Raw genomic sequence first — 22,709 nt, 5'->3', positions numbered from 1 at the left:
TGACCTTGCAGTGCACTGTCTGCATTGCATAAAAGAAAATGCACTTACATATTATTATAGCTGCATTACTTACCAACTAACCAAATGTTAAAATGCAGTAGATCACCCACCATTTCCCTGCCAAGAAATATGGCTTTTCTCTCTGTCTCTCATGGTCTCTTTCTCTTATTTTTAATCTCTTTCATTTCTAAGCATACACAGAGGTTGTTGTGTGAATCAAACCAGCTGTGCTCAGGCTTGCAAAGAAACCTGGGGTTTTTTGATGTTTTGTCAGTTGTAATCAATGAGAGCAAGTCTGATGCTTTTAAAATCCTGTCTGAGGTTTCCTTCCATTCACCTTGCAAAGCACAGGAGTTAGACCTGCAGCATATAACTCTGCAGTGAAAAAGGAGCAAATGACTGGCCAGGTCAGTGTGTTATGTGCCATATTCATACACATGTACCTGCACACTTTCATACCCACACTGTTCTGAAAAAAATAAAAAAAACAAACCCACAAACCACTGCTAGAGGAGACTGCCAACCTGCTACTCACCTGTGGAAATGAACTACCCAGATTAATTACCTGACAAAGGCTGGACTGCAGCTGTCAGCTCAGAACAAGAATAGTGTGTCAACGAGAAACAAAACTGGAGACATGCTGGAAGGGCTTTTTGTACACCAGGTTTTTTTCTTTTTCTTTTTCCTTTTTTTTTTTTTTTCTTTTTCTTTTTACTTCTGAGCATTTTCCCACTATTGCTACCACTTATTATTTGCCTTGCAGTCATACCAAGGTGCACTGGAACATGCTTGCATTGGGATAAACTCCACACAGACATGGAGCAAGATTGCTGCCAATGACAAAGCCACACAATTCTAACTGAATCAGGAATACCAGTGAAGTGGCTGCAGTGTTAACCATATCACACAGGTGGTGGTTAAAATGACAATAGCTGCATGAACTAGCAGTTGGAGCTTTTTTATTCTTCCTGATTCCCTCATAGGACTCAGAAGTGGTACCAAGAACAGGCAGTTTTTCTCTAGGCATAGACACATTCCATGCTCGTGTTGCTGAGTGCAGGATCCAGCTGCTCTCAGGGCTCAGCATGGCCACACAGCCAGGGCTGGCTGTGGCTTTTCTGCTTTTCTCCTGTACTGCCTGCATCTAAGGCTAGGTGCTGTCTAAAGCTAGAGTGGAGGGGTGGGCAGGACAGAGCTGGGCCATAAATCGAAGTAAAACAGTACTTTGACCCTCCCCTATATCAAAGAAGTCAGATGCATGACTTCTTTTGTGCTCCCATTTTGCAGACTGGAAATTGAGGCAGGGGCTGATGGCATGCCTGGTGTCATCAGGCTGCAGGGGATCCAGCACAGGGGCAGAAACTCACCCCACATCCCTCAGCCTTCACCCACCCCATTCCCTGCCTGTCGTTCACACTCATAAATGCTTCTTTGTGCTAATTTGACCACAGCAAAAACATGAGGTGTTGCAGTTTGAAGCCTATATACAGACTCAGGAAGGGTTCTGATCCTGTAGGTGAAATACTTGCAATGCAGGCAAGGGTGACCAGGTCAGCAGTGAGAGTGTAAATCACTGCTCACCCCGGAGCCGCCGGAACCGCCACCTCATCCCTTACACCTCATCCCTTACACCTCCAGGTGTTTGCAAAGCCTTTCTCCACCCAGAGGGAACTTTCAGTCAGATGTGTGTAGAAATTCTCAGATTAATTTGATTTTTGGGAGGAAGCAGAGGGACTTAAGTGAGAGGATTTTTTTGTTTGTGTTTATTTCTCCCCTCAGAGCTGCCTTTCATTGCACATTTACTAGTTCTGGAAGACAACACCCTGCTGACACTTAGAGAAGCATCAGTGAATAAAGTCTGTTGTACAGGCTGCAAAGCCATCTGGACTTTCTGCTGAAAAGGTTGGACATGGTTTTAGGCAAGATTTTATCACATCTGAAAAAAAAACCTTCTGTACTCAGTACCTCTTCCAAGGTTGATGTCAGGGTGTTTTGTTTTTTCTTTTGTCAGTTGCAAAGCAAAAAAAATGACAAACAGTTGGAAGGCAGTAAGGATGAAGATATAAATCTCTAGAGGAAGCTTTGTCAAAGGTAGTGGAGTATAAACAAAAAATAAATTAGTTTTGGTGTTATCAGAAACTGGACAGCCTTCGATTTGTATAATAGTTTGTCTGCGTTTCCAGACCACCTATGCAACACCTCTGTGAGGCAAAGTACAGATTCACTCGACAGAAGAAGTGAAAAAAAATGATTAAACAACAATCACAGGAGAAGAAAGGAAGAAGAAAGACAGGAAGACAAAGGATCAATGGCAGACAGCCTTGAAATCCTTCACGGTTTTGCTTGTATTATTTTCAGAAATTCCAAGCAGAATGTTTTACCTTGCTGTCCATATTAATCAGTTCTTGAGTCCAAGAATTTTGTGTATCCCTTGTGTTCTACACCTCCCCTGCTCAGGTTTTGGCAGGACAGTTTTATAGACTGAAAAGGGTAGCACGAGGCTTGTGTGCCAGCTCCTCCTGGCTGAGGATCCCTGTGAGCAGAGCAGGAGAGAGAAACATGCTGAAAGTAATTTATTGGAGTGCCCTTTAGGTTATGTGCAGCTTAAGAAGCGAGCTAACAACCAGCGATTACCTTAGAAACACAGAGTGGTGAGACAGTTTTATATATTCTGAAAGCTAGGTATGAAGCTGGGTGTTCCTCTTTTCTCTCCCAAAATGCTGTCTGAATTTCAGGAGACTTTTTCTTACCCCACAGCTGTAAAAAGGAGTCCAGATGTGTAATGCCAGATCCCTTAGAGATATTTTGAGGTATCATTCCTCAAATACAGTGTGCTGGCAAAAGAAATGCATTCATATTTGAATTAGCCTTTTTCTTTCTTTCTCTAGAGGAAGAATTGTACAGTTCTTGACTTTGACACTGACTTACCTGAGCAAAATATTGGAGCAGATTGTCTCTCAATTTAATGATCAATTTATGGGAATAAATATATTTAAATATCTTACATAAGTTTTATAGGGTTTGGTCAATTTGTAGGTAAATTGCTTTGATATTTTTCTGTAAGCACATAAATAAATAGAAAGAATAATTTTTCAATTTAATTACTGGCTTTATCCATTTATTCCTTTTCTCTTTCATAAAAAGCTCTTATTTTACTATCCACTGAGAATAAATCACTTAAAACAACTTTCCCGTGATGAGAAATTTTTATAAAATATTTATTTGCTGTAAAAAATCTGAGCTCTAACTGAAAACTGTGACATTGCACTTAACTGCAGGCAGATATTTCGCACCTCTCTCACAGGAATGGTCACAAGAGAAGGTCATCCTGTGGAGGGCAGCCCACACAGTGCCTCATGGCCTCATGCTCCTGGCCCTGAGTTCTTGCTTAAAGATGAGTCTGCTGAGGCAACACGTTTTGCCCAAGAGTATTGTCACAAGGTTTAAAAATTACATTCTCAGGTTTTAGGTGTGAACACTTGGTTAGGGGTTTCTTGAGTGGAGATGGAAGAGAAGGTGATGGGACAGCAAATGTTTGGGATTTAGAAGATGGGCTAAAAGATTGATTTTTTTTTTAGCTTCACATGCATGTTCTTGTCAGGCATTAAAAAAAAAAAACAAACCTTTTTATTTCAGCAGTGTTGTGTTAATTACTTGTATTTATCCAGTAAGGGACAGCAAATCAGGGAAAGGCTGTTTTAATTCTGGCACCAGGCACACATCAGTCCCAAATGGCTCTAAGGGTGCCTAAGTGGCAATTGGGATTCAGGTTAAATCATGGTTCTGCCTCTCCTAGCACAAAGCCACCATGGATGATGAGAACTATCCCTGCTAATTACACATTTGAGAAGAAGCCCAGAGAAGGGTGAGGTAACATGAAATGTAGTTTCCCTTACCACCCCTCTCAGCCAAGGGGAAGTTTATTAGCAAGGTTACAGCCAAATTTCAAGAACCATTACAGCAAATGACAGCAAGATCTTTAACAACAAGAAAGGAGAAAATCCAATGTCTGTATAGTAATTGCCACACAAAGTATTATATGCCTTGCTCTGCAGTGATTCAGAAAGTTGAGTCGTGTCGTGCCTTGCTGGGATCAGCAGTTCAGAATAGATTAAATTTGTTTTGGACACTGGCTGCTCCCTGCTTTATCTAACAAAGCCCATGTGTGACGGGAAAGGCACTTAATAGCGCAGACCATTAATGAGAACCATAAACACACAGGCGTCGATTTTCAAAATCATGCTCAAGGGATTTGAGCAAGCACTGTTCTCTCCCTGCTCTGAGCGTTTACCCAAGAGCTGCTAACTGGTTAGGCTTTGGGAAGAGAGTGGACCTCAAACAGCCAAAAGAATTGTATGTGACAAGGGCTTTGCCACCATCAGTTTCAAAGGACATTCATTCTAATGCACCTAAACAAGATAAAGCAAGGAAACTGAAAACTGAAAGGATATTTCTCAGATAAAGGATTGATTTTATTAAAGAGAGGCAACTCATAATATGAATCTAAAATCTAGGGGGTTTTATAGAGTCCATAAAAACATTTTTACAGAGTTAGCTATTCCTAGACACTGGTGGCTTTATAGAGCTTTTATCACGTTAAAGAAAACCCATTGGTGCTAATTTAATATCTGTAGTGTACAACAGCTTGACACCTGAGGCTTGTCCTGAAGCAGGCACAAGGCTGCAAAGCAAACCCTACTTCATTTTTTGAATTATTCAGTACTTGCAGCCAACCTTATGTGTCCCTCTCTAGGAAGAAGGCTTTTGGATTAATGATCAGTAAAAGAAGAGAAAAAAGGCAAACAAACAACCATTCCTTTCTGGTGTTTGTTAGCAGGTGCAGTATTGACTTAATTGGTGTGGACATTCTTCATTACCAGAGCTGTATGCAGAAGGAGCAAAGCTGGCAACCTAGCACGGCCTCCTTTAGGGAACAACTGTTCTTGTCAGTGGAAAAGCTTGTTTCCTCTAAATTCATTGAAATGCTACCTATTGGTAGCATCTCTTTAGAGCAAGATGAATGCAGACAGCAATGAATCAACCTCAAACAGAGGGGCCCATACATTAGCATCCTAACATTAGCACACTAATGTAAATTTAAAGATTCTAATTAAACCTATATGCAAAATGGTTTTCTGCTAAATAGAAAACCTTACTTTTTGGAGGAGCTGAGGCATTTGGATTTGACAGCATTTCCTTTTTCAATAGTATGCTTATTTTATGTGTTCTATTTTCTTTCAGTCACTCCAGGGGTTTCTGAAACAAATAAAAAGATATGTTATATTGTTTGATTGATTCCCTGTAGTCAAGGGATATATTGAGAAAACAGACCAATTTTTTTCACTGAGCTTGTAGCATAAATTTCACTTTGATCTTTGTACTTCCTACTGTGGCTACGCATTTCTTTTGAAATATTTAACACTGATTAATCTCATTTACTCCCATAGTGGTACTCAGGTGCAAATTCAGAAACTTTGTCATTATGGAAGAACTTGTATCATAGCTTTTGGTTTCTAAGTTTGTCCCTTCCATTATCCCCAAAAAAACTGGGGGTGTGTTTCCCCCATTTCAAACTTGATATTTGTGTATAAAAATTTGATATTTTAAGAAAATTTCTGTGAACTCTTTGTCAGTTATGACTAAAAATTTCACTGAAAATATTTAAAACTAATTTTATCAGGAGACCTTTGTGGTCCCTAGTAAAAGAGTTTCAGATGTAGTGGAGGTCATTCAGCTGGCATTTAGCTACTCAAGAAACATAATAAGTGAGAAACCTACCACAGCCTTTAAGCATTGCTGGGGCATATGCCAGGTGTATGAACAATTCATCAAAATCTGATTTTATGTTTTTTAGCAGACCTCTCATTCATTTAGGGTAAAATCTAAAACCTAAAGAGGTCATTGGGAAACCTAATGCCAAGTTTTACCAAAGATGGACCTTAACCAATCCTCCCATTCTTGTCTTAATTTTTCCATTCACGCTGTACCCTCCCAACTCCAGCACAGGCAGTGCCATCATTTTCATAACACCCTAAGTTTACTGTGAGGTACAAAAGAAAAATGGGTGAGAGAAGAAATTCTCTTTTTTTAATCCCATTCTTGAATCTTTTGGGGCGTTTCATCATTCTTCTGTCTGCCACACAGGGACTGTGTTCAAAGTCTGCTTCACACAGCAGCCAGCACAGTGCTGATATTTAGTAAATGATCACTAATGATAGAAGCAACAGCGTGGAGGCAAATATGTTTTGTGGGGCCTGGGAAATTAGCAGAGCAATCAGCCTCCAGCCAGGGTGAGGGAGGAGAGGGAAGTAGACAGCAAATAATCACTCTGAGCCCAGGAGCCAATTGCACAGTCTGGACAAGCTGGCCAAGTCAGCCAAGGTCAGCTAGGCCACTGAGGAGCCTTCATAAATGCAGAGCAAATTTGGGACATTCGATGATCACGGAAATAAGGAATTCACTGAGGTAGCTCAGCATCATATGTAGCTAAAACATTTGTAATAGGACTATGAACAGATGGGAGAGGGTGGTGAAAGTGATTCTTTTGACTGAATCAATAGGACCAGTTGATCTTCCTCATCAATCTTGATAAGAAAACTGTGAGGATACTTAGTGTCAGAAGTGCTTTATTGGAGTTTTCATTAAAAGCTCCATGTGGAAATGTGGAAATGTGTACCCAGCTGCTCCCACATGCAGCCTGTGCAGCACACCCCCCATCCCCCTCTAAGAAGCATGACTGAGGAGATCTCTCTGAATCAGGATGTACACAGGATATATCAGCACTTTCAGCTAAAATGAAACATACAGCCAGACAAAATAAAACCACGGCCATCTAAGATAAAACAAAGCCCATATACGCTGACCCTGAGGGGTAAGCCAAAACTAGACATTATAATCAATACTGTAGGAGTTATGATCAGAGAAAAAGAATTACTGCACATCTCAAGGAAAGAACCACAATGAATTCCCTGGCAGAGCCTTGTTCTTTGAGTAATAATCTGCAAATGCCTGCACATGCTGAAGGAAGGCTGAGTTATGATAGGCTGTGGAACTGCAGCCTCCAATCTGGCTGCAGAAGCCCTTGTCTGGCTCTGCTTGGAGAGTCTCATCACTTTTACCCCTGGATAAAGAGGGCTCATGGCAAAGCAGGTAGTTTGCACCGAGGCCACCAATAAGGAGGGCAAGGAATGAGCCCAGACTCCAGCCCCCTGGCTGTGACCAGCTCCCTCCCTTCCTTCCTTCCTTCCTTCCTTCCTTCCTTCCTTCCTTCCTTCCTTCCTTCCTTCCTTCCTTCCTTCCTTCCTTCCTTCCTTCCTTCCTTCCTTCCTTCCTTCCTTCCTTCCTTCCTTCCTTCCTTCCTTCCTTCCTTCCTTCCTTCCTTCCTTCCTTCTTCCTTCCTTCCTTCCTTCCTTCCTTCCACAGGTCATCCTGCCCCTCCATTCCTCTAGGTCCTTGTTCAGTGCCCCTCCATTCCTCTAGGTCCTTGTTCAGCGCTCTCCACTGTGCTGGGGGAGCCCCTGGCACTAAATTGATTTCAGAAGACTAATGGTGGAGGACAACCCATGACCCTCAGCTATTTCTCTGCTCAAGGCTGCCTCTTGAAGATGATGTAGTACCTGGGAAGGGCCTGACTAATTCATTGACTTGAGGGTACAATCACTTCTCAATGAATCTCCAACTAACTACAGCAAACTTATTTACAAGCCTGGGAAAAAAAATGTGTTGTGTAGCAATTTGCTATACACTCTGACCAGGAGCAGCTCTTCAGGATTGATCTCTGTGCTGTGTTTTCCTCCCCTCCCATTTAGACAATGAGAGTTCTCTGCAGGAAAAACACACAAACTCCCACTATCAATGAGTGTGTGTTTCCCTCTCAGACGGTGAAAAGAACTAGGTGTGCAACTCCTTTTATCTGTGAAGAGAGTTGTGAACTTAATTTAACCTGATCCCCATTCATCGTGTTCAACATTTAGCCCCCAAATGTCAGTAAGATTCTGGAAATAAAGTACTTGGGAGACAGCAAAAACAGAGCCCTTAGTGATATCTGTATAGTAGAATATTTCTTCCCATCCATATGCAAATCTAACCTTTTTGATATTTCAACCCTATAAACCCTAAGACAGGATTTCAATAGAAAATGTTTACTAAAGGCTTTCTGCTTTATAATCTATTGATTTTAATATCCTTACTATTCCCGTTGAATGTCAGTTTTACCCTGAAGACTCCCATTGCAAACTTGAACACATTTAATTATTTATACCATTTGAAATATTAGTGCTGAGAAATCCCTAAAAGTTTTTAGTTCTGTAATGTTGTGATCTAAAGTTTGATTTTCCTTTGTGAATAACACAAGTAATTTGATATAGTAATCAAAGACAGATGAATACTTCAGACAACACAGTGCAGTTTTAATAGTAATGACATCTATTTTTCATCTTTCATCCAGACTCCTTGTATAAGTTAAAATACAGCTCATTAAGTACTGTAGGATCTCTCAGTGAACAATTGAGCATTATGTTTTCTTTCTTCTGCCAGCTGCCTGAGCAAGAAACTCGTTTCCGTCAGAGGCAGAGGGCATTTAGGCGATGCTCAAGGTTTGAGTGCAACCTAGGGAAGATTTGCCCCTGGAGGGGGTCAAGCAGTCTTCTTTGCCTTACTTGTATCACTCCCTGTATTCACAAGACTGACATTTTGTCTCAAAGACAATTATTTTTTGTACAGAAGGATATATGTGAGGACTTATGAAAAGATTTTGATAGGAGGCAAATCAAAGCAGGGGATTTTAAAAACATTCAGCACCTTGAAGGTCAGTTCTTCCCCTGAGTCATGTTTTTTACTCCCAACATCCACCCAAAGGCAGAGTGATGGAGCTCACCCTGCCTGGCCAGGGTATGAGCCCCCTTGAGCTCCCATCCCTTCCACTTGAGCCTTGTCTGGAACATCGAAGACTCAGGAATACTTCCACTGGCTTAGTGGTGGTTTGTACCTCAGTGTTCCAAGGGAATTAAACCCCTGGGCATAAGCTTCTCTTAGATTCAGCACTCAAGAAGCATTTGAGCATTTTATTCTCCCATGTATATTGAAAAAAAAAATTGAATTTCTGACTGTCCACATCTTTTTAGTTTCTTTACACCTGTTCCCCTGCCCCAAGCTGCAATTTCTTTGCTATTACATTATCAGAGCAATTGCATGCACCTCTATTAATTGCACTGAATTTCTCTTTCACAAGGTAAGCTTCTACTCATATTTTTCCCTCATCTTTGGAAATTTTCCCTTTTTCTTCTACCAACCTGATAGCTGTTCAGAAGCTGCCAAGATGTATTTGGCTCTTGTATTTACTCCAGATGGAGACTTTTATTTTCACTCATATCTGGCAGTAGGAACTGTGGTATCACCAAACACAACTTTTCTCTGAGATTGTTTTGATAGAAGAAAAGAACTGTTACTTTTGCATATGGTTTATAAGTTACTTTTGATGGCAGATAATATAGCTTAGCCTGGATCCTAAAAGTTCAATAAGACTCACAATAGCCATAAATAGTTGGATTTTTCTGGTTTATATCCCCTCAGGAATAACCATCTGGATATGTATCTTTTAGTTGTCTAGTATTATTGTTTAAAAGTAAAGCTAAAGAATATCTGGAATCAAATCTGTGGTTCTAAACTGAGCAGGGGCAAATCGAGCCACTCTTATCTCCACCATATCTGTCTTGTGTGCATTAGATATGTCTATAACCAGTTAAGGTTTCCTAAGAAACATTGAGAACCAGTCTAAAGGCTTTGAGTAGGCATAAATGCTGTTACTGATTTCATTTCACAGAACTAGGTCAAACCAAATAGCTGCTCTGGTGTGTGCTAGAGGGAAGGCAGGGTGCTGCATGGATGGGTGTAGGTGATGAGCCCAGTGCCACACCCAGCTCTGCCACTGGGCCAACTTACAGGGCCAGAGTATTCAAAGTTTTGAAATTAATGTTGCACTACAAGGATCAATCTCTAGGGTATCAATCTCTTCTAGAGCAGAGCCATGCACCTCTTTCTTATTTTTCTCCATCTCAAAAAATAAACGGCTCCTTTTCTTCCTTTCCATTTTATTTTGGAATATCCATTTGGAAATTTAGGGCAATATGATATCCTGGAAATGACCTCTCAGATTAGACACTCTTCCTGGTTGTTTTTCCAGCATCCTACATGTATTCATCTTTGTTCCTCCTTTGCTTCCATTAGTTCCACTGGCATCCTTTTAGGCAATGGAATCAAGACAAAAAAATGTTCGCCTGACTTACTTTAGCTAAGAGGCTTCATATTTAATGGATTTGCTGTTCTTTAATGTCCCAGGTCACTCCTTGAGATCAGCAAATGCCGAATTTCTTATCGCCCTTAAATGTTATCTGAAGTCATGTCGTTATTTCGCCTTTAGTGAGTCTCTTTGCTCTCTGGCTTTGGAACCTACTGCCAAATGAAGTAAAGAAAGCTCTGGCTATGGGGAATTTGTAAATCCAAAGTTAAAAGTTATTTGTTCTGTTTAGCATTTTTAAAATTATTCTTTTAGGAATTGTATGTGCCTCTGAGCTAATTAACTCTTAATGAGCGCAAAATGCCCTGGGATGCAGATTTGGAGGGTACACTAGAAATGCAGACATGGATTGGACTGCAGTACTGCAGCAGATGAAATTTATGATTTGATTATTTTTTTAAATGATGGTGCAGATATTTTTTATTGAGATACTCTTCCCCCCTCCGTCTTTCTAGTCTAAATAAAGCTGATCAGATTTTTCAGTCCACCATATGGGGCCCAGTTATATCAGTTCTGCAAATACACTTTAGTTTTCCATTATGGATGAAGTCACTCTTCAGCAGGGAAAGCAAGTTGAGAAACAAACTTTCATATTATGAAAGACAGGCAGTGTTCCAGCACTGAGCACTTAACCAGAGCATCAGGAAATCAGAACACCTGGCTGTGCCCAGCTCTGTGCTATTCCCCTGGACCAGTCCCTCACCCTTTTAGTGCCTTCACTCATTCATCTGTAAAGCGACTATAATTGCATTTATATCACAAGGGTGCCTTGATGCTTGACAAATGAGAATTGACCCAAAATTCATCCTTCAGAAGCACTGTATGAGCAGTACCTCGCTCACATGGTGATTGTGGACAATTAGATTAGAAGAGGTATAAATGCAGTGAAAGTGAAATTCCATTTAGGAACTGTCAAACTGTTCTTGATAATTTTTCTTAGTTTTCATCTAATTCTAGTCTGGAATTTTGCATGCATCTCCCAGAAAGGGTTTATATGCCTGTTTTCTTCTTCTGCAACAAGACAGCATATTTTATTCCATGTTGTATTAAACTGTATTTTGGGCAAATTGTTTTTTCCCAGAACAGTACCTTGGAAAGCTAGGTTTAGAGAAACAAAGAAAAATTATTGTGCCAAAGAAATCCTATCCTCTATGTATTTGAGCAAATTCCAATCACTTACAAGGATCGTACACAGAAAAAAGTATTCCAGGTTTTATAAAAAGGGGTTTGCCTAAGTGTTGTGTTTTATTTAATTAGTTTTTTTTATAATTGCCATAATAATGTTTTAAAATTAAGCTGAATTTCCACAACAAACTGTAGAAACATATGGTGTACAGCCTGCAGAGGCACTTAATGGCAGTAGCATTACTGATATTTGTGAGTTAGAACCTGCTTTCCTCTGAAAAATAGCTGTGTGTTCTCCCAATTTAAAACACTGGTTTACACCAACCTTTTTTCATCACCATTAAGAGTTTGGGGAGGAAAAGAATGAATATGATCTTCTTAAACACATTTCCTCATTTCCACATGGCTGTAAATATTTCAGGGTGAGGGAAGTTGTGTGTCAGACTCAGGGTCTCCTCCACGTGTGCCATGAACACACTTGATGAAACCAGGTGAATTAAAGGGGGCCTTTTCTACCAGGACCTCCCCCAGGTAGTATATCCCTACACCAGAGGAAAAAAATGGAATTGTTGTTTGGTTGAGCCACTTTTCCCAACAAAGGCACAATGACTTGAGGCTAGCCAGATTTAAGGATGCCAGGAGGTCTCTGTCAGCATCCCAGAATAAGCTCCAGCTCCCAGGAGCTGCTTCCAGAAAGATTTGTAGTTACAGCTTGGTTCTCTACAAGAAATCATATGTCTGAAAAAAAAAATATCCTTTGAATGTTACTTTTTTATGTTCAGACTTGCAAAGCCCTTTAAGAACAACTCATGCTCACACAGTGTTCCACTGACTTATCTCTAATTTATGCTTGAGAGGCTCAGTGCAAAACAAAAAGCAGAGATTACGTAAATGAAAAGATACCAAACATTGCAGCAGGGAATCATTCCAAGTCGTGGTGTTCTCAGGAGCACCAGAGCTGGTTTAGGTTCATGCTCATCCGTGCAGTCTACAGAATTCACTTTTTAGACCTTTTTAACCTGCTCTGTTTTAGTAACCAGCTTCCCAAGACTCTCCCTGGTGATTGAACTCATTCATACCTGAGGTACCATGTCCAGGAGGAGACATGGCAGATCAGTCCCTCCCAGACTACTGCACACCCATGAACTGCAAGAAACATCTTTGCTAGGATGTGCAAGGAAAAATTCCCCATCATCCCAGTGCCTGTCAGGGTAGAAGAAGGACAGATCATGGTGCACCTCTGACAGATTCCTGAGCTGATTGCTTTGCCTTAGTAGCTGCAAGTCATTAAAAATTCACTTTAAATGCATAAATAGGTGGTTTTGACTGATAAACCAGGCCTCAACTCAGTTCTCAGTTTTCAGTGGGCTGATGGAAATTTTCAGTGGGGTCACAGAAATAAATGGTTTTGTAGGACACTGATCCACCTCTTTAGCTTGCTGTAATAAAATGCTTTTAGTTCCCCTCAACTGGTGGTGCTGGACCAATGTCTTAAGAGAGTGGAAAAAGGTGCAGCCTCTAAATCTTGTCCCTTTTTACCTCCAGTCCTAGTCAATATGGGTTTCAGCTTTCATGCAGTTAATTTTGCCATTTCTGAGGATGATTTAGGAAGTCGAAGGATATTAATTTTATCTTTGCCCAGATAGGTGGAGTTTAATTCTAAAGTGAACCTCTCAGCAGCTGCTATCAGGTGACTAATCTGCAGAAATGTCCATGTTCCTCAATCAAAAAAGTGAAAAAATTCTTTCTGACTGTCTCTTTCAGGATTTTGCTGACTCCATATACCAAATGGTTGCACTGAAGTTCCAGGAACTGACAGACAATTTCACTTCCATGCATGCACGCCACAAAACTCTTGCAGGCATTGTGATGACCAAAGGTAAGATATCCTCTCATTTATTTTCCTCTGGCATTTTTCATGACTAAGTAATACATTATTTACCTGGTTCACAATACTGAAGGATGACTTTACTCCCACACAGAAAAATTAATAATAATGCAGTGAAAAGAAGCATTAAATATTTACACCTCAAGTTCACACAAAAATATTGGCAACAGAGTTGAAGATTTATTCATAAACATGTTGCTACATTTCTTTGTTTACAGGACAAAATGCAGCATTCTCTGATTTTTCATTTTCTTACAGATGGGGGAGAGAGTCAGTTATCAATAAAAGTAGTATTATTTATTAATTACTTTTATAGGTCTAGGAACATCAAGTTCTTGTTGTACAAAGCTGCCATAAACTTTTAGACTGGCAACAGAAACAGATGTGCTTTCCAGTCAAAAGAAACAAACCCAGAGGATGTACAATTTTAGTTCTGCTCTTCTCTAGCCATGGGAAATACTGATACCTACCAGCAGGGCCAAAATTTGGTATTCACTCCTGTTAGGACTTAACTGATTGACACGTACTATGTGGAAATCTTTAGTGCCTTGATGGGATGGTTGCAGAGATGATCTTTCTTTGTGAGCACCCCTCAGTTGGGGCACCTCAGTATTTATGAGGATGTCAGCAGTGGAGATGCTTCCATAAACTTCATTCTCACTCTGACACATGGAGCAGTGAGTCCAGTACAGAAAGCAGAGGATAAGCTCAGAGGGGAAAGGCATATATATTTCATCCAGGCTTGTCTCACTCTTTCCTTTCAACAATTACATTAGCTAGATTCAATAGGGACAGTTGTGAATATTGCAAGACAGCAGAATGGAGACAGGATTTTCTGATGGATCTTTTCCAACTACAGAGCCTAAATGCAGATAAGATTTCTGTGCTGAGCAGCTCCTTTCTGATGGGAAAAGAATAAGTAATCATATTCAGTATGAAGGGAAATAAAAAGGAAGTGCGATTGACTTCGGGATGTGAAAGATGCACACTAGACCCAGCATAACAGCTGCCTTGTCATTGTCAGATTTCTGGACTGTGGCTCTCATCAGATTTAAACAAAGTGCTATAGTTTATTTAGAGGAGCTTTTTCCAAGAAGAAGCACAAGGAAGAATGTTTAAATATACTTTTTATAAGAAACTAAGCTACAGGAGCCAAGAACTGTTGTTTTAACCACATTTAGAGGGAGAGCACAGAGGAGGTTACACTTGCTCAGTGTAAGAATTGTAAGAAATGCCTGTGGGAATTTCACCCTACTTTGCCAAGGAACTACTCCTACATTCTTTAGCCCAGGTCTAGACCAGCTTTATAAAGCATGATTGAGCCACTGCAGCCTTATTTCTTCATGTCCAAAGAAGCAGATTAAAGACCCACAATATATGAGAAGAATGGCCACTGGAAGGAGTCATAATTCCCAAAGTTGTGGCTGCTGAGGGCATGCAGTGCTGGGAGAAGAAAAGGGCACTTGCAGACTTTCTTACCCTTTCTGGGCAGTTGGGGCTGTCTATGTCTCTTCTTTAGGGAGGGCTAAAAGTATCCTTGTGCTGTTTGTTTCTTTTGGAGGGTCCCATGCCCTTTGTGGGATTTTAAAAATTTGTGTTTTGTATTTCATCTTAGTCAGCATTAAGACAAAGTGTAATTTTACTTACATTTGCAAACTATTTCCCTCAAGGCTTCTTTTTCAATTCTGAATTCCCTCTCGTGAATTTGTTCAATCTGTCAGCCATCCAATTTGTCAATATCTCACTGGTTTTGTGGAACTCAGAAAAGAAACTTGCAGATATAAGGTGATTCACAGAAGTTGCAAAGCTAGAAACAGCCTTATCTTAGTATATCCTCCAGGATGATTTGAGTTCTTTCCAGCACAAGAATCTCAGCCAACCAAGGCAAAATGAATCATCTGCCATTTGTGTCATTATTTTCTGTACTAAAGTTGTGGATTTGTGGTTTCTTCTTCACCATCATTCTCAGGAGTAGCAAGGGCCTCAGCACACACTTTTCAAAGATGGCACAGGCAGATTTTCCACATCAAACACTCAAATGAGTACCAATTTTCCTGTGTTTTTAACAAAAAAAAATGGCAGAAAGTGTCTTAGATCTCTGCAAACAATTTACTAATGACATCAACAAAAACAAATCTGGAAATGTCTTGTTGCATTCAGCACCATAAGTGACAAAAACTGATTTGTTTTTACCTTCATTTCAATTTAATGCCATCCTGACTAGAAGCAGATTTATCTGTGCTTGTACAGTTTTCAGTCAAAGCCAGTAAAAAGCACAATGGGACTCTCTGATAACTGCTGTTAAGATAATGCAAGATCTCTACAGACAAAATAGAAGTGTGCTAGATTGGTTTTCTTTTTCTGAACTCTGACATTTTTTCTGTCATTTCAATTTCCCAGGGAAACCAAAGAGACTTACATTTGGCCACTGTAATTGACTTATGCTGTAGCACCTGGGGCAAATTCCAATGTGTAAGAAAGAAAAAAAATGTGGAAAATTATGTTATTGACAGGCTGAGAATGTTCTGCAGTAATAAATTTCTAGTCAGTGAAAGAGGCAGTCCAGAGCATTTAGAAATGCTTTGCTCTAAATTGTGATGACAATTAAAATCTCCATGCTTTTTTGTGAAAGTAAGTTTTCAAAAGATTTGATTAGCAGAAATCAAGATAATCTTGAAAATATTGGCCTAGGCAGGAGCAATTTACCACACTAGATACCAGCTGATGTGATCTTATCTGATGTAATACAATAATTGAATATAATCATAACTAAAAAAACTCACATAACTGATCTTGAACTAAATGTTTGAAAAGATTGAAGAGTTTAAGTCAATTATTTAATAATTATAATGTATAATGTTATAATGTGTTTGAAATCTGCCAGTCCTCTAACATATTCTAATTTTGTTCAAACACAATGAAGAGAAGATTGTTCTATGAAAAACTGTTTGATACATTCTAAGAATAATTGTTTAATGAGTAAGACATAAGTAAGAGAAGTGCATTCAAATCTTCCACATACAGCAAGCTGTAATCCAGAGATTATCTTCAAGTAGAACAACAATATGCTTGTTATTGTAGTGTAATATTTATGTGAGGACCTGTGCTTTACTGCACATTGACATTCCACAGTAGATCTGCTGATTTCTCTGGAGATATGATGAATTCACACATGGTAAATTAAGAGCATCAGTTCACCTGTGCAAAAGACATTCTGGATAACACCATGCCACAAACCATCAGCTCAGAAGTTGCATCATGTGGTGCAAGGAGTTAACTTCCCTCATCATGTTTTGCATTAGTAGCTAAAACACAGTTGATAGCACCAACATTTTGGCTATTGCTGGACTGTGCTTGCAAAGTGTCAAGACTTTATCTCTTTCTGTATCCCCAACAAGTAAGCTGGAGTTGAGCACGAGGCTGAGAGGGGACATAGCCAGGACAATACTCAGCTGATGGAGGGAGTATTTCTTGCCACAGGACACTGTGCTCAGCAGTAAAAATTTGGGGAGAGGGAAAGGGGGAGATAATTGGGTTTATGGCATCTGTCTTACCAAGCAACCATGAACTATCATTATATCAATCCATTAGTCCTGCCTTCCTTCTGTTTCTTCCCAGTTCCACAGGAGAGTGGAATGAGGAGGAGGATGTGTGGGTGTTTGGCTCATGGCCAGGACCAACCAATATTGCATTTCAACAGCAGCTGTTTCTTGATGTTCCTTGCTGTCGGGGAGGGATGACCCACTAGCTCCCCATCCTTCTGTCTCTCAGGTGCAATTTGGACATCTTATTTTGACTCATTGCTCTGCTGTATCTTTCTATTGAAAAGTTTTCAGACAGAAGTAGTTTTCAATATTGTTGTTGTTATTGTTATGTCAGTTGATACATTGGAAAAAATGAAGGGCAAGCAAGCTACTATTTTCTAACACAAGGCAACAAAAGCAAAACCAGAGCATCCCTCTGGGTCTGATGCGCAGAGTCCCAGATTGTGGGGTGACAGGAGGAGCCCCTGTGGTCCCACCACGGGTCACCAGGCAGGGTGGTCACCTTTACCAGCACACAGGGCACTGAGGGGACAGTGTGGCAGTGCTACCTGTCCCCCAGAGCTGGGAGATAGAAAGTACCAGGGCAGAGCAGGGTGGGAGGTGTGAGCCTCACACTGAGTGCTGTGATCTAGAGGCTGGTGGCATTCGCACTGTTTATTGACACCACAGACAGAGTTTGGCCTTTGTTCCACCTGAAATCACCAGGCACAGTAAAGAATTCCTGTCACTTAGTAAAGAGATGATCTATTATTGCTGAGGTCCTCTTTGCAAAAGAAAAAAAAACCTCCCATAATCATTAGGGACAAAATGAAACTGCTATTTAAACACAATTTTCTCATCTGTGTTTGACAAATCTTAGCAGTTTAAATACTGATAGGAACTTTTTGTCATGCTTTCTGTTAAAAATGAAGCATTAAGAAAGTTCAGTCCTTTTCATGGCAGTATAACATTCATAGAAAAAGATTATGAGTTGATGTCTTGCTTCAATTTTCTCTCTTCTATATATTTTTTTTTTGAAGGCTGACAGTCATTTTGATGTTAAAAGCAAATTACGAGGTCTTCTCAGTTATCTTGTGTGAAATAAAGATGAACTGGACAAAAGAACCCTAAATAGAAATTTCATGCTGTGATAAAAGATGGGAAATTATCATTCGTATCTCATGGAATGGATCTTAATTATTACTAAGTGGAATAACAGAAAAAAGTAAAGTTGACAATATGTCTCCATGGATCTCTACAGTCACATTAAGATTCACAAAGCCTGACGTTTAACTACAATCAGAAATCCTGCTGTCCAATTGGCTTCTAGTTCTTAGTATGAGTAGGAAAGTTGCAAAGTAGTAGAATATAGTAGAACATTGTCCTACATTCAGGCCATATGTGGAGTATCAATCTGCTCCATGCCATGCTGCACTCAAGTAGACAAACCAGTTAGAGAAAATGTGAACAATTTACAGATTAATGTCCAGAGCAGATTCCTTCAGGACAAGAGGCACAGGAGTAATTTAGGCTCCCAGATCCCATTTGCATAGTTAGATGGATGCTAAAAGCCTGGCCCCAGTGAGTTTCAATGAGAATTGAAACTTATGAAATCAAGGTTTCTTCACATACTGCTGCTCTTAAGGACATGGCACAAAGTCATGTGGCATTCTTGTAAACATTATTTACTTCTTACATATGTCAACATTGACACTTCACCAATAGATGACAGTTTTTCTGAAAATATTTTAAAATAGGTAAATAGATATGTAGTTAGGAACCATATATGTCACTCTTTCTCAGAAATCTGTTTTCCTCTGCTTATAAACCCTAAACCAATAATCTTCAGATTCTCTCTAAATAGTTTTGAACTCCATAAGACTATCCTTTTTCCACAACTGGAACTCTATTCCTGGGTTTTGTAATGTGCAGCTACACCGGGCATATTCTCATATTCCTACAGCTCAAGACACTTGGGTTTCCAAGTTCCAGCTCAAAAGACATTTGAGGTTTTGCAGTTAAAACTCTGTCCCCACTTCTATTGAAATGTGGGTTTAGGCATTGTGAGTACTCCCCCTACAAGAGCAACTTCGAGTGTTTCTTCATCATTTCTGTTAAATAAGGGCTAAGGAACAGAAATTAGTTGAAGGCAGATTACTTAGGAACAGCAAATATGAGATGGGACACAATCCTGCAGCCTTGCACAGAGTAGGAAAAAAACAAGTTCAGGAATAATTCTCCAGGCCAGGTTATTTGCTTTGCATAAAAAAAAAAAAACAGGAAGAAATGCATGCACCAGCTGGGAGTAAGTACAGAACCAGAGCTTCACTTTTGGAGATGAGCACCCCAACCTGCACATACACAGCCTCTCATTGCTGTTATTGTCTAACCTAATTCCATCCTCTGAGCTGTTTGGTGGCACAGGTTCAGAAAGAAGAGGAAAAACACCCCTCTCCTATCAGCAGTTATAGGCACTTCCACAGGAAAATGACCCAACTGGGAAGGGAATTGAATTCCTCATTTTTCCACCAGCTGGAGCAGCTGTAGGTGTCTCCAGCACATTGTACTCTGGCTTCTGGGCAGCTTCAGCTCCCCACTGTGTTCACTGGTTACTCTGGTTCCCATTCTTTCTCAGACACTGAGCCTTTTTACCTCCCTGAACATTTTCTGTTTCTGGATTTAGTTTTCCACTCCTGCTGTTCAAAGTGTTTTTCTGATTGAAACACCTCTCAAAGCCTGGATGCAGACAAGGCCCTGGCTCTGTGTCACATATAATTGCATTGGGCACAAGGATGGGTATAATAATTAGCATAAAACATGGAAATTAAAAATAGGCACTTCTGTTTCCCAAGTGTGTCAAGCTAAGAGTTGGCAAGGTCAGACTTTCATTCTGCTCTACGATAAGGCAAACTGGAAGCTGTCCCAATGTCAATACCAAAAGTTCATCTCACCCTAAAAAAAGAAATTTCTGTGGTGAATAAAGGCTTGGCAACAATTGCTTTCACTTTACCGACCTAGTAAAACACATTCAAAGATCTTTTTAGATGCAAGTACACCAAAGAATAAAAAAAATACAATAAAAAAAAAATCCCACATAAAATTAAGTTCCTCCTGTGCTTAAGTGCCAAAATTCATGTTCAGGATTTCATTCTTTCTCACTGCAGTTTAGAATCTTACTAGCATTTGAAACTGTCAATTTACTTAATGCTCAGATAGCAGTGGCACAACATTTATTAGAGAAACTCAGATATCTGCAGTCAGGACATGGCAGGAAAGTGCAGTTCAGTCCTGCTTTAAAATTACAAATTATGTGTAAGTTCTGTTCCTAAGGAGAAAAACAGTGTTCAAATTCACATGAAAGGAAAAAACTCTCAAATAACTTTGATTCTGCCACTATGAATTTAGATTTTTTTAAAAAATCCTCAAGGATATGGTATGGGGGTGAAGCATGCAGGGGCCTGGTCTGAGTGACCCTCCTCCCTCTCTGCATTTCCAAAGCCCGTATTGAGGAAAGGAAGGGAAGGTGAAGGGCACTGGTGCTCACAAACACAGCACTGGCTCCTTCCACACTACTCAGAAGCAAAGCTGAAGGGATTTTATCCTTTTGCTCCATTGAGGGGAGGGAAGAAATGGACCATAGAAATTAGAACTGGGAGAGACCACTAAGTTGTCCAGTACCTTTCCCTGCAAGCATAAGATTGTTCCCAGGTGTTCTTTCCAGTCTAGATTTAAATTAATCAATTAACAATGGGGCTTTCAACAGTACCTTGGGAGACTATTCTAGCCTAATGGATCTCATTGTTAATAATTTTTACCAGTTATTCAGCCTGACTTTTATTTTCTTTGAAGTCATCTCAGGACCTCAGTTCTGCTGCTCTGAATTAAGTGCCCACTTCTCTCTTCGGGGGTTGTACCTTTCACATACTCAGAAACACACACACCCTGTTCATAGTTTGCATATTTAATTTCCTCTCCTGCTGGGTCACTCTGCACTCCAGCCCCCAGCAGTCTTGCCTTTGTTTTTTGATTTCCATCTTCTTGGGCAACCTTCTCACCATTATTTTCCACACTGGAAATCCAGCTTTTGAGTGAGATTTAATGGAAAGACTTGCACAAAAATATCTTGCAGAATGGATTAGCACAATAATCCTTTCTCAGGTGTCCCGTGATGTGATCAAAAAGTACAAAATGGGCTTGTGTCAGAAAGGGATTTTTGTTTCAGAGAAACTGAATTTGGAACTTATTTACAAGTGCTCTCCCCTACCCCTCCCCACCCCCATGGGTTTGGGCAAAATTAACTATGCCTGGCTGTGAAAGGAGAGCCACAGCCACTCTCAGACAATACCCTGGCTCTTGCTTCCAGCACAGCAGGGTCAGAGATCAGGGTAGAGAGGACTGTGACTCTGACCCTGCTCCTTCACTGATGAAGATGAAGAGCTCTGCAAAGAATTGCTTTCCCTAGGCAGCACAGTCAGCGGGAGGATTACTCAACACTTTAATAAAGGATGAAAATATGAGGCTCTCAGAGGCCCCCTCTACACCCTCTCTTTCCACAGAAGTACAATATATTCAGTTCCACATAACCCTCATTTTGATGTAATATATTCAGTTCCACATAACCCTCATTTTGATGTAAGGAAAGGAAATCCCTGTGCAACTCCAATGATTCAAAGACTCCAGTGATTCATTTATACCCCTAAACATCTGTAACCTCACTGCTAGCCACTTCTTTGTTCCTATTATTTGCTAGCTGTGTGTCAGCCTTTTGTTCAGATTTTTGCTTTTCTGTTTCCCAAGCCCTCAACATGCTTCTTTCTTCCCATATTTTAGTCAGCTACTTCATATCAGCTGCTCCCATCCACCTCAGGGGTGTTCCTTGGGACGCCCAGTGTGAGCTAGGGGTTACAGCCAGGGTGCCTCACTGAAGTCCCAGGTTCCTGTTTGTCACTGAAATTACCACAATTGCTACCACAGGTACAATAGAAAATGGAGAGGAAAAAAATGAGCTGCAGCAGTCTTTATGGCTGGCAGATAAATGCATACTGTGAATTGATATATGCATACTATTAATCATCCCTGCTGTGCACAGTTCTTCTTTTATGGCTACACTCTTTTTTTTTTTTTTTTTTTTTTTTTTTTTTTTTTTTTTTTTTTTTTTTTTTTTTTTTTTGTCCTGAGTGTGGTTTTGTTCTCCATGCAGAGCTAGGAACAGCAGAACTCCCTGTGTCAGGAGTGCAAATCCTGCATCAAAACTGAAGAGCAAGGTACACCATGCCACACACCAGCCCCTCAATCTTCAGCTCCCTCCTTGCACATACATCTTGATTTCACTCCTCTTGAAGCCTCAGAATAGAGGGGGTTGTAGATGCATCACCAAGTGGTGAGGAAAATGGACTGATGGACCTGGGTAAACACATCCCTCACTTCTAACCATAGACCTACCCCTCATGTAAGCACTGACATACAGGGGCAATGGTTTCAATTTCCAGAGAAAAGTGTCCTTTTCCTGCTGTGGTTTGTTTTGTTTTGTTTTGTTTTGTTGTTGGTTTTTTGGTTTGGTTTGGGGTTTTTTTGAGAGAGAAGATAGGGAGAAGAACTCTTTGCCTCTTTGGCAGTATTTTCTGTGGGACATTGCCCACTGCTGGGCTGGCAGGCAGCAGTGCCCACAGGGCTCTGCACAGGTTCAAGGATCTGCCTTGGGACAGTGGGGAGCAGGACTGTTCCCACAGCACGTCCCTGCAGGCAGCTTTTCCAGCATCACTGCCCTTTCATGTCTTGACTATCTCTTATTACAAAATTAAAGCTATTCTAAGAATGTGATAGGGCTGCCAAGGAAGAAGATAAGAGAAAGTAATGCAGGACTTGTCAGTTCTATGTA

At 40.3% G+C, this 22,709-nt stretch overlaps 1 protein-coding gene across 1 annotated transcript in view; it reads left to right on the top strand.

Annotated features, from left to right (window-relative positions):
* ADARB2 (adenosine deaminase RNA specific B2 (inactive)) overlaps positions 1-22,709 on the top strand; it is a gene marked incomplete at its 5' end in the record, with an annotated part of 315,984 nt that overhangs the window by 244,420 nt on the left and 48,855 nt on the right. The window contains one exon of the mRNA XM_083866765.1: positions 13,184-13,298. Within this exon, the coding sequence (XP_083722891.1) occupies positions 13,184-13,298 (115 nt within the window). The remainder of the gene's footprint in view (positions 1-13,183; positions 13,299-22,709) is intronic.

Source organism: Zosterops lateralis, assembly GCF_965231275.1.
Source record: "Zosterops lateralis genome assembly, chromosome: 1".
NCBI lineage: Eukaryota > Metazoa > Chordata > Aves > Passeriformes > Zosteropidae > Zosterops > Zosterops lateralis.
Note: the sequence above shows the minus strand (reverse complement) of the source record. Positions and strands in the feature narration are given on the sequence as shown.